The 14,597-nt window shown below is 37.9% G+C and overlaps 1 protein-coding gene across 1 annotated transcript; it reads left to right on the top strand.

Annotated features, from left to right (window-relative positions):
* Positions 1 to 4,606: 4,606 nt before the first annotated feature.
* Positions 4,607 to 14,543, top strand: sgk3 (serum/glucocorticoid regulated kinase family member 3). The gene is made up of 17 exons (XM_004546647.3): positions 4,607 to 4,885; positions 8,793 to 8,963; positions 9,088 to 9,171; positions 9,326 to 9,398; positions 9,481 to 9,556; positions 9,759 to 9,834; positions 10,021 to 10,070; positions 10,167 to 10,224; positions 10,444 to 10,527; positions 10,616 to 10,747; positions 11,086 to 11,198; positions 11,640 to 11,676; positions 12,019 to 12,105; positions 12,362 to 12,457; positions 12,613 to 12,768; positions 12,958 to 13,047; positions 13,675 to 14,543. The coding sequence occupies exons 2-17, from the start codon at positions 8,868 to 8,870 to the stop codon at positions 13,843 to 13,845; spliced, it is 1,479 nt and encodes a 492-aa protein (XP_004546704.3). The 5' UTR covers positions 4,607 to 4,885; positions 8,793 to 8,867; the 3' UTR covers positions 13,846 to 14,543.
* Positions 14,544 to 14,597: the final 54 nt, after the last annotated feature.

Here is a 14,597-nt window from a genome sequence, read left to right as displayed (position 1 = left end):
TTCAATTACAAAAGTGGACTTCCAATGATAAGCATGATGAATAAGCATGTGAGACGCAAAGGACAAAGGATGAAATGAATTTAACATTAAACAGCAGGTCAGAGGTGGCTTCAGTTTTCCTCAAGCTTATACTGTGGAGGAAAATGTCCAATTATGTTCTTAAATTCTATGTCAGGGGCTTTAATTAGCAGTCACTGAGCAAGAGCAATCTTCATCATCCTCACTGCAGCAATTTTTCGTGTGACAAGTCAGACAGGGAAGCAGATGTTGCCTTGCTACGGTACATTACAAAACAACACAGGATTCAGAAACATGTTTCTATGTTTGACTTCATATTTGATTTCCAGGCTTGTTCTGTTCCGTGTGTTTTCGGGCCCTGACCTCAGAAAACCACAGAGAGGCGTGGACCAGCCTGCTGCTGTTCTTCCACTGATCTTTACCAAGGTGCTAAAGATCAGTGATGAAATGACAGGAAGTCAAAACACCCACTGATCCTTTGTGAGTGACCTTTGTGCACACAGACAAGTCAGTCTGAGACCGTTATGTGTTACATGAACTTTTAGTATTGAAGAAACAAAATTAAACCAGCTGAAATAATTTTTTACTATTTTATATGTGTGCACATGTTCTGTTATGCAAACAGCATAAACATAATACAGAGGAGGAAAAACAAAACTGGTTTCCTGATTTGTAGATGTTAGGTTTTCTAAACTTATGTTGCAAAAGATTCTGCACAACTTTTTGTACAATACATCATCTGGCTTTCTAATCAGGATTAGTTAAGTTTTTGAACTTAATTTGAAATGCTGAATCGCTGAATTAGAGTTGCAGATGCTAGCTGTTTAATGTTTATTAATTATCAGCCAGGACAACATCATAGGAAATTCTTTATCATTTAATAACGAATGATATAAAATGTGTTTGTTCATCCACAAAATTTCACCATTACATTATAGACAGAAACAGTTGCTGTACATCTTCTTGCATCCATCCTCCTGTCACAGCCTGTGCTTTACAGAGCCTGGTGTCTCTGTAGCAACCGTGTCCACAGTGACATACTTATACCAGAGCAGAGCCCGACAAACTTTACTCCACTTCACTACCAGGCCTTCTGAAGATCCATCACACGTTTGTTTAGGCAAATGGAACATTGGGAACGTTTCTCCAAGTGGTGAAGATAGATGCATGAAGGGCATCTACTCTTAGGAACTGTTGTCCATTTTTGTGAACTTCCCTTGCCATCCATCCCCAAAGGTTCTCAGTTGGATTAAGATCAGGGGAAGATGCAGAATGGTCCAAAAGAGTGAAGAGTGAAAGATTGTCCTGGAAGAAGTCCGTTGTCCTGCAGTCATTGTGCACTGTAGCGTTGTCCTGTTTAAAAACCCAGTCTTTACCACACAGACAAGGGCCCTAAGTCATGAGGGATGCTTTCTGCAACATCTGGACGTAGCCAGCGGCCATTTGACGTCCCTGCACCTCCTGAAGCTCCATTGTTCCACTGAAGGAAAAAGTACCCCAAACCCATATGGTGCCCCCCCCACTGTGGCACGTAGAAAAACTCTCGGGTGGCATCTGTTTGTCATGCCAGTAACGTTGGAAACCATCAGGACCATCAAGGTTACATTTTTTCTCATCAGGGTATAAAACGTTCTTCCACCTTTCAGTGTCCCATGTTTGGTGCACTCTTGCAAAGTCCAAACGGTCAGTTCTGTGGTGTTCAAGGCGACGAGGCCTTTGAAGATGCTGTCTGATGGTTATGGGGCTGCAGTCAGCACCAGTAACGGCCTTAATTTGGGTCGAGGATCATCCAGTGTCTTGACGGATAGCCATTTGGATCCTCTGGCTCACTGCTGGTAAAATTTTGGGGGGTCTTCCACTTGACTTTTGTTAGTCTGTAATCCTCAGCAGTGATGCCGCGCTTCAAGTGCTTATGCAGTTCAACAACCCGACCATGCTCAAAAAGGGAGCGATTTTTTTTGCCTTTACCATCAGAACGCCATGGCAGTGTGACTACCTGACAGAAAATGACAGTGAATCCACATTTGTGCCCAGATTTGGCCTTTTAAAAGCATGTGGTCTTAAATTTTTGATCAGCTGTAAAACAGCCTGTTTCAGTTTAAGTGTTGTTCCCAATAAATTGCATGCTCAAAAAAATGTTTTGTCTCACCCCCACTTTTTCTTGTGGCATGTTGAAGCTCTACTTGGAACTTGTTAAGATCTAACTATGCAAAATATGATTTTTTTTAAAAGATTATTTATTTATTTTGCCATTTTTCATGTCGAAATGTACAAATATATGATTGTGGGATTTGTATAGAGTATTTGTGTACATCACATAAATGTTGTCAAGCACACACATTACAATCATTGAAGTATTATAATATTATTGATTTTATTTCTTTTTATTATTTCTTTTAATTTTGCGTTACTTTTGTCAATTTGTGGCATAGGCCCACAAACTGAAAACTATTCACACTCATACAGATACAGTTTTGGTTACTATCAAGATGACTTAAAGGACAGCCGATTTCAGCAACAACAAAAAAACTTTTTAAAAAAGTAAAAACTATTTACTTCTCACTTTAGCTATTAAATATATGTAAATATTCAGTCAAAATGTAGATGTCAAACTTTTCTTTTTAAAATATTTACATTTAATGTTGGCTTAGCTCTTCAGATTTGTTGTGGAGAGCACTACTGGGGCCTTTCTCTTGTATCAGCTCTGTCAGGTCTGACCTGGACTACAGTGTGTTTAGGTGTTGACCACAAAAGGTCAGACAGAAAAGCACTGAAAGTTTAAATCACACTTTTTTGTTAAAAAGGATATTACCACATTTATGAAGCACTATATTAAATAATATGAACTAACAAAATATTAATAATTGCATTATTATTAAATGATTCATAATTGAAATAATTCATCGTGGATACTTCATAGTTGCTGGCCTTCAACTGTCTGAATACTGTTATGATTGTTGGGTTTCTGTTGCCTTCTTTCCTGTTGGTGGCGCTGTTGAACTGTTGGATTTCGTCAGAATCAGAGTAAACCAGCTGTGCCAAGCAAACATGACCGGAAGTTTTTGTTATCCCAGGAAAATAAGAGCCCAAAAATGTTTATTGCGTAATCAAAACGTCGTGATTTTATTAAAACACAAGTTTTGAAATTTTAACCAAGGACATTTGTGTAATTACATGCATACAGAGTTATAGGATAGCTGGCCAAAATTATTTTTAAATGCCTTTTTAATCGCCAGAGTAAACAAACTCATAAAACTAAAGAAATGTTGGCAAATTTGCTAATTTAGTTAAAGGTGACTGTGTCCTTGAAGGCCAGTGTAAATTGTTGTGTAAATTGTGTAAACCACTGTTCAGGGACAAAATATAGATTTTATAAAAGGTGTTCCAAAGCATTTGAAATACAAAATATCTCTCAAGAATCCAAACATATCACAGGTTCTTGATAACCAAAATTGCATGTCAAATATAACAGTTAAAATGAGTTCTAAATGCATACTTGTTGTTCGGATTTTGTTGACGCATGCCTTTATTTAGATTGGAAAGGGAATCAACAAAACAGTGAAAATGACAAAGACGAATAATGCAACATTTCAGCTCCCAGAAGTCAGTCCTCTTTGATGTGCTTTGTATTTTTTCTAATCTTTTCTGACTAGATTGAGTTGCACTCTCACCAGTCCAACCCTGTTACACACATTTCCAAAGGAAGGCAAATTAATTGAAAAGATTCCTTATTTATATGACTGCATGTATCCTTGACTTTCCATCATCACATGTATCATATTCTACAGCTCGCACCTCTTACAAACACATGCTAAAAACATATATGTAAACATAAATAACATAAACAACATTTCTGTTGTCTGAAATATATATAGCTATGTACAAGCACAAGTTCTATATGTAATAAGTCATTATGTCTTGTGTAAATGGTTACTCAAATTGTAACCCTGTTACCATGTCATGTTAATAATATAATCGTAAATGTTTTTCCTAGCTCTGAATCTATTATCTTTGCACTGGTTTAAATTATTAGATGAGTTTATTTGAGAAATTTTTTGAAAATAAACCAAAAAAGTGGGACTATTGAAAAGTTAGATGTGGTAAGGTTCAAAAGTTGCTAAGATTAAGTCTAAGTCTAAATATTAATTAGTTAACTAACTAAAATATCTCATAAAAAGTGAACCTTTGATGCCTGAGGTGGACAAATTTAAGGGGTTTTGTTTGTTTTTTATGGTTTATCATTTGTTTTTCTTAAATACATAGATTATAAAATAAATGCATTATCACTTATTCGCCACTTTTGAAACCTAAACTGCCCAATTATAGAATGACTCAAAAGTATTATATGGGTTGGGCTCCAGCAGAAAGCACAGCTTTTTATCTCAGAGGCTACAGTAAGATGTGTTTAATATGTTTAATTAGAACTATGATTGGCGTGAGGATACGGTGGACGGGAACATTAAAGTAAAACAAAGTGCTTAAAATGTGTTTGTTTTTAGCACAGCGGCTAAGCAAAAGACATCAATTCAGGAAGTTTTATTCCCCTTATATTTTGAAAAGCAGCACCGGAAGTAAAGTGGTGTCTAGTGTGTACTTCACGGCGGTCGCGTCTGTCCGTGTGAGGTCCCGTGACAAATTTCATTGGAACTTTGTGCGGCCAGGAAACACTGATGTTTCCTGCTGCGCTCACTTGTCGGACGGCTGTGAGCAGTGAGAGAAAGCACACTTTCATTTGGAGGGTTTAGGGACTTTCGTCCCTGCCCGACCTGGACAAATGTTTGCTACCTTAGCAGCTTAACTGCCGTAGAGCGAAAAATCCCCGCTGGAACTGCGAAAATAAAGGAACACCGCGTCAAAATCCTGAAAGGTACGTGATGTTCACGTAACTCCTAACGACGTGTTGGCTAGCTGTAGCTGTAATATTTACTTCAAATGAGGAGAACTGGTGCCAGTGTAATGTTAAGTAATATAATGCTAGTTATAACATTAACCGTTTGTTGCTCAAATATGTCACTAAAGAAAGTTTAGCCGAGAGACGCTTAAAGTTACTAACTTGTGTTTGTGTTTGCTCATCTACTGTTTAGTACTCATCATGTCCTTATAGCTTAATACTGTATTGTTTATAGTTTGTGTTACATTTGCGGTCTTGTTAGAGTGTATGAAGCTTATCGTTTAGTGTCTGCCGGGGGTTTATTTGCGTGTGTGTGTTGAGCTCCTCCCTCCCCTGTCTCTTTTTTCTTTTCTCTCACGTCCTCGGCTCGAAAATGTATTATTAAGAAATTATTTTCCCCTCAATACACGTAACATGTGCACAGATTTAAAAGTAGTACCGGTGTAAGTACACCTGTACTCTTTGTAAGCTTTTGCCGATACTTTTGGCAGAATGAAACAGAAATAGTAAACGAGGCCTTTTTCAATGCTGTCTTCAAGGGAACTGTCATCCACATAGCTCTACGTAGCTTTCAGACTTCAGAAGCTGTCACAATGAATGTTCACCTTGAATGTTTATCCAAGCTTGTGTGATATTAACACGCACCAAAAAACTCAAATTTACACTGACAGGAAGGTTGCTTCCCTTGGTGATCCCTCTTCATCACTCCGTTTCCTCTTATTATCCAAAGAGTATATTTAAACTCACATGTGGACTCTCATCTCATCTGTCCATTTGCTTTGACTGGAGGTCAACTTCACATTTCCTTCCCTGATGTTAATGTGTGGTTTTATGGGACAAATACTCACATTACAAAAGAGCCAGCTCAACATCTGTCATAACAGAGCAAGCTCCTTAAGGCTGCTGAGCGTGCTCTCTTTGAGTTCTTATTTTCTGCAGCTGATGAACCGGTCATTTCTTGTCAGTGCACACACTGATTCAGGTTTGCTGCGAAAAGGAAGTCAGTAGACACTGCGGCTGTCTCTAAGCTGTCTCGACTGTCAGGTTAGGGTAAGAATTTGGTCATGTGCTGATGCACTATGTTTGTGCTCCCCGCACTACTCAAGCTGCACTTCCTCTATCAGAGATTTGCCACTGTTGTGGCAACGCAGACTGGTCTGAGTAAAGGTTAGAAATTATCTTTCGTCCCCTCAAAACTTTGCCTTTTTTTTTGTTGATCAGCAGCTGCTTGCCTGACTGAGCTTTCGTGGTCTTCTAGTGTTGCTTATGCTTTACTGTACATAACCACAGATGTCCCTATGTTTGAACTGATCATTGAGAAGTTGTTTTTTTTTATCCCATGTAGTAGGCTGTAATATTTTGGGTCTGTCATCACAAGTTAATTCATGTTGTGATGTGGGCATAAACTGTGGCGAGGACACATGTTTAACAATAGTCTCATTCCTTCTTATTCGCATTGTGATTCCCACTCTTTGTTTTCACTTCTTATTATTTAACTTGACAGTGCGTGCTGGTGGGTGTGGTGAGCTGCAGCATTCCATACTTAGGAGTAGCAGCCTGTGTCAGGCTCCAAATGTAGGTTTCACTGCACGGTTATATGTTGTTTCCCCCCATCAACAAAAAAAAATTCTGGAATGTTAAAAAGCGGGTCCTACCCTGTGAGCTTCACAAGCCATTTAAGCATGAAAAACACGCACAGATGTGAGGCAGCTCGGCGATGTGCACAGGCATTTTAGTGTGTGCCAGCCACAATGACGCAACCTTTTTTTTTTCCATTACAGAATTGGTGTACACCGATTCTGTAATAAGATTCAGTCAATTAGATCAATACATATCCTAATTTATCACCAGAAAATATGTTTTCCTGCTTTTACCTGTTTTTATTTTTTTAAAATCTTAGGTGGCGGGTGTCACGAGAATTACACATTAAAAGGTCACCTTGGGCTGAGGCTGATGGGTTTTGATAGACTGAACAGTCTCAGCAAAATGAAAATATTTCCTAGTTACAGCTCTATTTTTAAACAAATGCTTTGCATATGTGGACAAGCAGTTGTATTAGAGGGAAAAGTTAGTACTGGTAATACTGGCTCTTTGTGTTCTTATAAATGTGAGTAAAAGTGAAACTAAAAAGAAAGTTTTACAGTGTCGTGACAGAACAGAAAGAACGCCTAGTGATGAAGAGGGCATGAAGGTCCCTCTGACTGCACTCATGCATTTTAAAGAGGGCCACTCTTTTACCGTTTCCTCACCCCAACGTGAGCAGAATGAGATGCCCACTCAGGATACACTCAGGATCCGTACGCGGCAGGAGAAAGCTGTCACAGAGCAGGTTTTCTGTGTGTTTTGAGAAAGCAGCAGGGCTCGGAAAGATAAAACTACTAAACAAAACTAGGCTGACCTCACAAACCTCAGACAATGGTCAAGTCAGAGCAGCAGACAAAGAGCTTTGTTCTAAAACAACAGACGTTACATAACGGACAGAGAAGGATATGCCGCTCTCTGTGTGTTCAGTTAGATTACACAGTGTTGAGTATTTACAGTACACATGATCGTTTCAGGTCCCCAGTTAAGCTGGAGACAGAAGACACTTCTGTTACAGTTTATTAGAATTTACTCATTAAGACTTATCAGTATTAACTTTGTCCCCCTTCACCTTAAATCAACTGAAAGCCTGACCTTTTGTTAATTCAACAGTCAGGGGAAGGAATTTATTGGATCCCAGCAATTTGCTTTATTTATTTCCTTCTAATATTTTGCTTGCTGTGTAACTCTGGCTTCAAAAACCCCTGCAAGGTTTAAAAAAAATTATACATTTTTCTACTGAGCCAAACAAGGGAGAATGTCACAGACTCAGCATGTTTGAGAGCTAGTGTGTGAATCACTGTGGGCTTGTATGTGCTCAGTTGTTAGGGGAGACATGGAAGAGATTGCATGGATAGAGTCATCTGGAAGAAGATGGCACGATTAACAGCAAAATAATAGCTAGTATGTGCTGTATTGATATGTTTAAGTGTTATGTTATTAAAACTGAGGGAGGATGGGATATGCTCACAGTAAGGAGTGAGTTAACTGGTTGCCCAGGAGGAGGGAGCCCACCTGCTGCCATGTTGCAGCTCACTGACCCATCTGTTGTCCCTGTACTCTCACCACAATCTTCCCTTTTTAACTCTTTACCCCTCAAAAGCCTAGCAGGAGTAACCCTTGAAGCTCTTTTATGAAACTAATGGTTTCTGTCATATTTTAAGCCTGCTTAAAGAACAAAATGACTGGGTGTGCATCAGAGGCAAGTGAAGGTGGTCTCTGCCTAGGCAGCTACCCTTGGAAAAATCCAGAAACTTTATTTCTTAATAGTCAGATGATATATGATATATGATATAGTCATTTTTATGGGTGAAAGAGTTAAGAAAGCCGAAGGACTTGTAGACAGACTTTCAGCCAAGACTACATTTGAATAACGTCTTTTTAAAAACGATTACCTGTAATGTAACAGATAGTGACAAAAAAGAAGAAAAATACTTACACTCTTCAACGTTTTAACATACGGTGTACATAACCTAGTTTAAAAATAACTAGACCGGTGTTACATATTTTGTTCTGTTGTGTATTTAACATATCTTAATGATATGAATGTTTGATCCTTGGCAAAATAAAACTGAGCGTTTCTAACACATGGGATGATACCATTTCGAGAACTGAGTGCTTATAAAGTGCAAAGCAGTTACAACAAATACTGTGCCGATATAATCTGATTAATGAGCAAAGGCTGCCACCTCTGAAGTGTGCAGTGATGTAAGCCCTGCAAGCTGATATGTGTAGTGAGCAGAGCAAGACCAGTTTCACTTCCTGTATAACAGAGTAAGCTCTTCTCTTTCCTCTTTTGCAGTAGAGACCCAGAATGAGGATTGGCCAGTCGTATACTTGAAGCCTTTTCCTGGGGGACACATTACTGCACCTTTGAATGCTGACCGGCCCTAAGATGGAGGACCAACCCAGTTTTCCCAATGTCAGCATCCCTTGCCACAATGAGCAGAGGGACAAAAAAAAGCGTTACACAGTGCGTACATTGGTTCATTCATATTTTTTCTGCAGGAAATGTAATCCCAGAAATGGTCATTTAAATTAGGACTTGCTACTTTTCTTAATGTTTACATGAATTATGGTTGTCTGTTTTTTTTCAGGTTTACAAAGTGATTGTCAATGTTGGACAACAGGAATGGTTTGTCTTCAGGCGATATGCAGAGTTTGATAAACTCTTTAACACAGTAAGCAGTGGAACATCTTGATCTTCCATCAAATCTAATTTGGGGGGCAGATGTTGTGTTTTATGATATTAAGAATCATTCAGAATAATTACAAATATGTCAGAATAATCTTCTCCCTTCTAAAATAATTTTCTCTGTTGCGCTTTTAACACAGTTAAGGAAACAGTTTCCATCTATGAACTTGAAAATTCCAGCTAAAAGGATATTTGGGGACAACTTTGACCCGGGTAGGTGTTTGCATATGACTAAATAGGCCCTGCTTGATCTTTGTTGCGTGCAAGTGATTGATTGTAGGTTTGTTTTAAATAGAGTTCATCAAGCAAAGAAGAGCCGGGTTACATGAGTTCATCAAAAAACTCGTCTCACATCCTCAGCTTTGCAACCAGTAAGTGTAGCAGCTCCTACTGTTATTATACAACACTATATTATATATTGATGTCTGATGCTAACTTTATTAGGATGAGTTGTTCAGATTTTTTTAGCCGTGCTTTGTGCTTATTTAAATTAAAAGTTGTACTATGTTGGCTGTCACCTGCTGCTGTTAGAATGTTTTTATTTACCTGCTTGTCCTGTGTTAAACTTCACAGTCCAGATGTGAGGGCATTTTTACTAATGGAAAAAAGGGAACAAATATCAGATGCCTCTGAGGATGAAGATGAAAAGGTATGTAGCAGTTTTGGATGATGGTTTGCCTGTCCTGATGATAGCATCTTGTCTGATAACCCTTTTTATACATGCATAAATATATCTATATAAATATTTCAGACAGTTATTTTAGGCTGTTATGTTAATATGGCAGCTGTGGGTCTCACTGGCTTATCTAAATGATGTTTTTCTGCTCTACAACAGAACAACTCTACCTCCAGAAACATCAACCTGGGACCCTCTGCAAATCCACAGTATGTTTACTAGAACATAGCTGACAAGGCCTTGATGTTTTTATCAATTATTTCTATCTGAAATGCCTGTAAATTTAAAAATATTTTATCTTTCAGAGCCAAGCCCACAGACTTTGACTTTTTAAAAGTCATAGGAAAAGGGAGTTTTGGGAAGGTATGTAATTGGTGCAATACTGGAAAATATGTTCACTTTATCTTCATCCCAGATGTTAGACAGTGACAAGTTTTAATGTCATTACTGTTGAGGAAGCAACAGGTTTTAGTTCTGCATGTGTTGCCCTTTCCATGTAGGAAGTGAGAATCGGATAAGGAATTATTTTGGTTTTCAGTGTTGATGAAATTCTCAACGTGCTCTGGTTCTCTCCTGATGCAGGTTTTCCTCGCTAAACGAAAACACGATGGAAAGTTTTATGCCATCAAGATCTTACAAAAAAAGATCATTCTCAACAGGAAAGAGGTAAAACTTTGATCACCACTGAGTTTATCTGTATTTTGGCTTGGATATGTGTATGATAATGGTTCACATATATTGTTGTGCCAATCAGCAAAAACACATCATGGCAGAACGCAACGTTTTGCTGAAGAACGTGAAACATCCTTTCCTGGTTGGGCTTCATTATTCCTTCCAGACTAAAGACAAGTTGTACTTCGTGTTGGATTTCATCAATGGAGGAGAAGTGAGTTGTTTCACTTTTATTTGTAATAAAATCACACAGAATTGAGTCACACTGTCATGAACAGCTGAGAAATGAAGCAATAAAGAAACTTTTTTAAAAATCCCCCTTTACTGTTAACACACCTCCATGTGTGATATTTTTATTAGCGATTATAGCATTACTTAGAGTAAGGGTGGCTTTTGCATGTTACTGCTTCAAGTGTGATTGGCTTTTTTAGCTGCGCTGCGTGACAATCAGCATGCCATTAAAGCCGAATCTTACTCTGAACTAGATGAGCAAAACATGCCAAAAATGAAATATCAGTATTTATAAGTTCTCCATAACTTTTTTCTTTTCAGCTTTTCTTTCATCTTCAAAGAGAAAGGACGTTTCCGGAGCCCAGAGCAAAGTTCTACATTGCTGAAATGGCAAGTGCGCTGGGATACCTGCATTCTCTCACGATTGTTTACAGGTATGCTGCTGTTCAAGTGTCAGTCAAGCCAAATATGTAAAGCCAAGATACAGTCATGTGAAAAAGAAAGTTCAAGTGATTCTGTGAAGTCATGTGAAAAACTAATACTACTACTACTAGCAAATAGACCGTGCAGAGACATCTCATGATTGAAATGCTATGGTGGGGTCATAAAAAAGCTGTGCATAAATGAATGCCTGCAAAGCTCACTGAACTGAAGCAATGCGGTAAAGAAGATGCAGTGTGAGAGGCTGATTACTTCAAGCTAATAAAGCTAAATGTGTTTCTTTAAGCTGTTATAGGATGAGATATACTTAGTTGTTTTTTGTTTTTTTTACAAGACTTTCTTCAAGTGTAGAGCTTATGAAATTAAATTGAAATTACATTTACTTCAAACATATGGGCGTTTAAATGCAACTGTGTTTGAAATTATTTTTTCAGAGACTTAAAGCCAGAAAATATCCTTCTTGACCACGAGGTAAGTGTTCAACGAATCCCGAAATATATCTCAATGCCACTTTTGGATATCATGTTAGGGTTATAACTGGTGGAGGAGTTATTACATAAAACACGTACAGGACACATTTCATTCTCCTGCTGTCATTTCCAGTTCCAGCTGGACAGAAAGCGTGTGATTGGATTAGGTCTTATTAATGATTTTCCTGCCTAGCCTCATTGAGAAAGTTAGGAAACGGTGAATGTGACTGACTGCTGCAGCCAACATTCCTAGTAAACAATAGTATCCTCAGTCCCGGGGGTTAATGAGCTGCTTGTGTAGCACATGTTATCTAAAAACATCCCTATGTCCTCCCTTTTCTAGGGGCATATCGTACTCACAGACTTTGGATTGTGCAAGGAAGGCATTTCCCAGAAGGACACTACCACTACATTTTGTGGAACACCTGAGGTTTGTGTTCCAAGAAAGCCTTTTGTTTAACATGACAATCATTGAAAACCTTGTTACAAAAGTGAAGTTAATAATTTTCCGCTGTGTGTGTGTGTGTGTTGTAATTTGTTAAACTACTGGAGAATAAAATACACTTTCATATGCAAAAGAACTGTAGCATTGATAACTGTGTTTTAAGCTAGAAGGAAAATGTGAGAGTTAATGTCATATTATTATGTGGGGTTTTTTCTTCTTCTTCTTCTTTTTAAATGAGCAGTACTTAGCTCCAGAGGTCTTGAAGAAGCTGCCGTATGATCGCACAGTAGACTGGTGGTGTCTGGGCTCAGTGCTGTATGAAATGCTCTTTGGTCTAGTGAGTTTTTACTTTGACATTTCCAAAAATAACTCTGATTTGTAAATCTGCTTTAGTGATAAATGTTGAAACATTTCAATGAGTTGCCACATTTTCCTACTCACTTATAAACCTCTACTCCCCCCCCCCCCCCCCCCCCCCCCCCCCTATTCTAGCCACCTTTCTACAGCAGGGACACACACGAGATGTATGACAACATCCTCCACAAGCCGCTAACCAGGCGTCCCGGTGCCTCCAACACAGCCTGGTCTCTCCTCGACGGACTGCTGGAGAAAGATGGCAAGCGCAGACTGGGATACAGGGAAGACTTTGTATGTCTCATTTATTAAATTGATTTTCACTACAGAATTTGTAACTTTTGAGCTCCCTCTAGTGGCCCATACCTTTAATGTATATGCGTGTCACTGTCTCTAACACTAATTAAAAATGAGTGTCATTCTTCTCTTCACGCTCTGTTAGCTGAAAAATCATGTTGAGGTTTATTTACTCTTGACTTTCAGATTGAGATCAGAAGACACAGCTTCTTCTCTTCCATCAACTGGGATGACCTTGAGCAGAAGAAGATCCCTCCCCCTTTTACACCACTTGTGGTAAATATTTTTTCCTGTAATCAAAACCACCTGGGTATTTTACACTTATTTTGACTCTTCACAAGACATAATTCTCTTGGCTTTGCAGTAGTATAGACTTACAGGACGTTCTGTACAGTACATTGTTTATATACTATTCTAATCACACTGAATGACTAAAAACATCTTTGTGGAAATGGAGTAGCTTTAATATTTGAGTTATCATGTTTATAGTATGAGTAGATCTAGTTCATAGTAATTCTTAAAGAACAAACAAGAATAAACTTGTAACAAGCGTGCACATACATGCAGTCCAACAAAATTAGATATGCAATCTAACAGAGTATTGACACAATGAAAAGGTCACATTTCGCTTAGGTAAGCTTTGTTGCAGGGGTATCTTGTTGTTTGTACAACTACAAGTCTTGATTTTTTTTTTTTTTGTAAACTGGCAACTCCATTTATAATTTTTTATGATTGCCGTGTCTTTTTGGAGCACAGTGTAAAATTGAAACAATGCTTTTCTGTCACGGGAGTAAGTCACCCTTAGGTGACCTACTCTGTGATGGTGTTTTGTATTTTTTAACATGAATGATAATGTGACCTCTGCACTTTTTTTTTTTTTTTTTTTTTTTTTTTTTTAAACAGAGCTCTGTCAGTGATATCTCAAACTTCGATCCTGAGTTCACAGAGGAGATGGTCCCCAACTCAGTGTGCTGGTCTCAAGAACAGTCGATTGTCAACGCTAGTGTTATGGAAGCCGATGACGCTTTTGTGGGCTTTTCTTACGCACCGCCTTCTGATGATTCTTTCCTATGAAACATTCCCATAGAAGCATTCAGTTGCCTTAACCATTCTAACTTTTTTTTTTTTTTTTTTTTTTTTACTAAAGGGAAGCAGTATAAATGGATTAACTTGTTATGTGAAGCCAAAGCACGCAGCTGAGAAGGAACTGCACTCAAAATAGATTTTGGTTGAAACAAGGTATTATTTTACCTGTATTTATAATAATAAAAAAAAGACAGATTCTATTTTTTAGATTTAGGGACCACTGTTCTTTATTAAAGTGATTTCTGTCAGTTTACAAAATAAGCCTTTATATTGCCTTAAAATTATCCCTTAAATAAAGTCAGTAAGCAGTTTTCTGACAAACTTGAACAGTTCACTGGATTTTAAGTGACTCAATTTGACTCTCAGACACAATTGTGTTTGTTTATGTAATTACTGTAAAAAAAAACAACTATTGTTTATATTCACATTCACATTAAGCTGGAAGTGGGGATTACTTGAGAAACCAGTAAATGCAGCATTTTGGTTTGTAGGTCACATTTGCAAAATGGAAAAGACTGTCTTCTGCTTCATAAGTTACCTTTCTATATGATTTTTTTATTGAACTGTATGTGTTTATTTTTTCTGTTATTTGCATTAACAGTTTTTTTAAATTCAGAAATTCCACAATGCTTTTCTTTGTCTGGCAATTAAGTAGTCCTGTATTCCTGCACAACAATAAAAGAAAATTTAAAAAAAAAAAAAAAATCGGTTTGAAATGTTTGTGGATAAATTTAAGCCCA

This window comes from Maylandia zebra, linkage group LG9, assembly GCF_041146795.1.
Source record: "Maylandia zebra isolate NMK-2024a linkage group LG9, Mzebra_GT3a, whole genome shotgun sequence".
NCBI lineage: Eukaryota > Metazoa > Chordata > Actinopteri > Cichliformes > Cichlidae > Maylandia > Maylandia zebra.
This window is presented reverse-complemented; position numbering and strand designations above follow the sequence as displayed.

Excerpts from the sequence above, each read along its gene's own strand:
- sgk3 (XM_004546647.3), top strand. The coding sequence starts at position 8,868 with ATGCTGACCGGCCCTAAGATGGAGGACCAACCCAGTTTTCCCAATGTC. Across the intron at positions 11,677-12,018 it reads ATATCCTTCTTGACCACGAG|GGGCATATCGTACTCACAGA; the intron begins GTAAGTGTTCAA and ends TCCCTTTTCTAG. Across the intron at positions 13,048-13,674 it reads CCCCTTTTACACCACTTGTG|AGCTCTGTCAGTGATATCTC; the intron begins GTAAATATTTTT and ends TTTTTTAAACAG.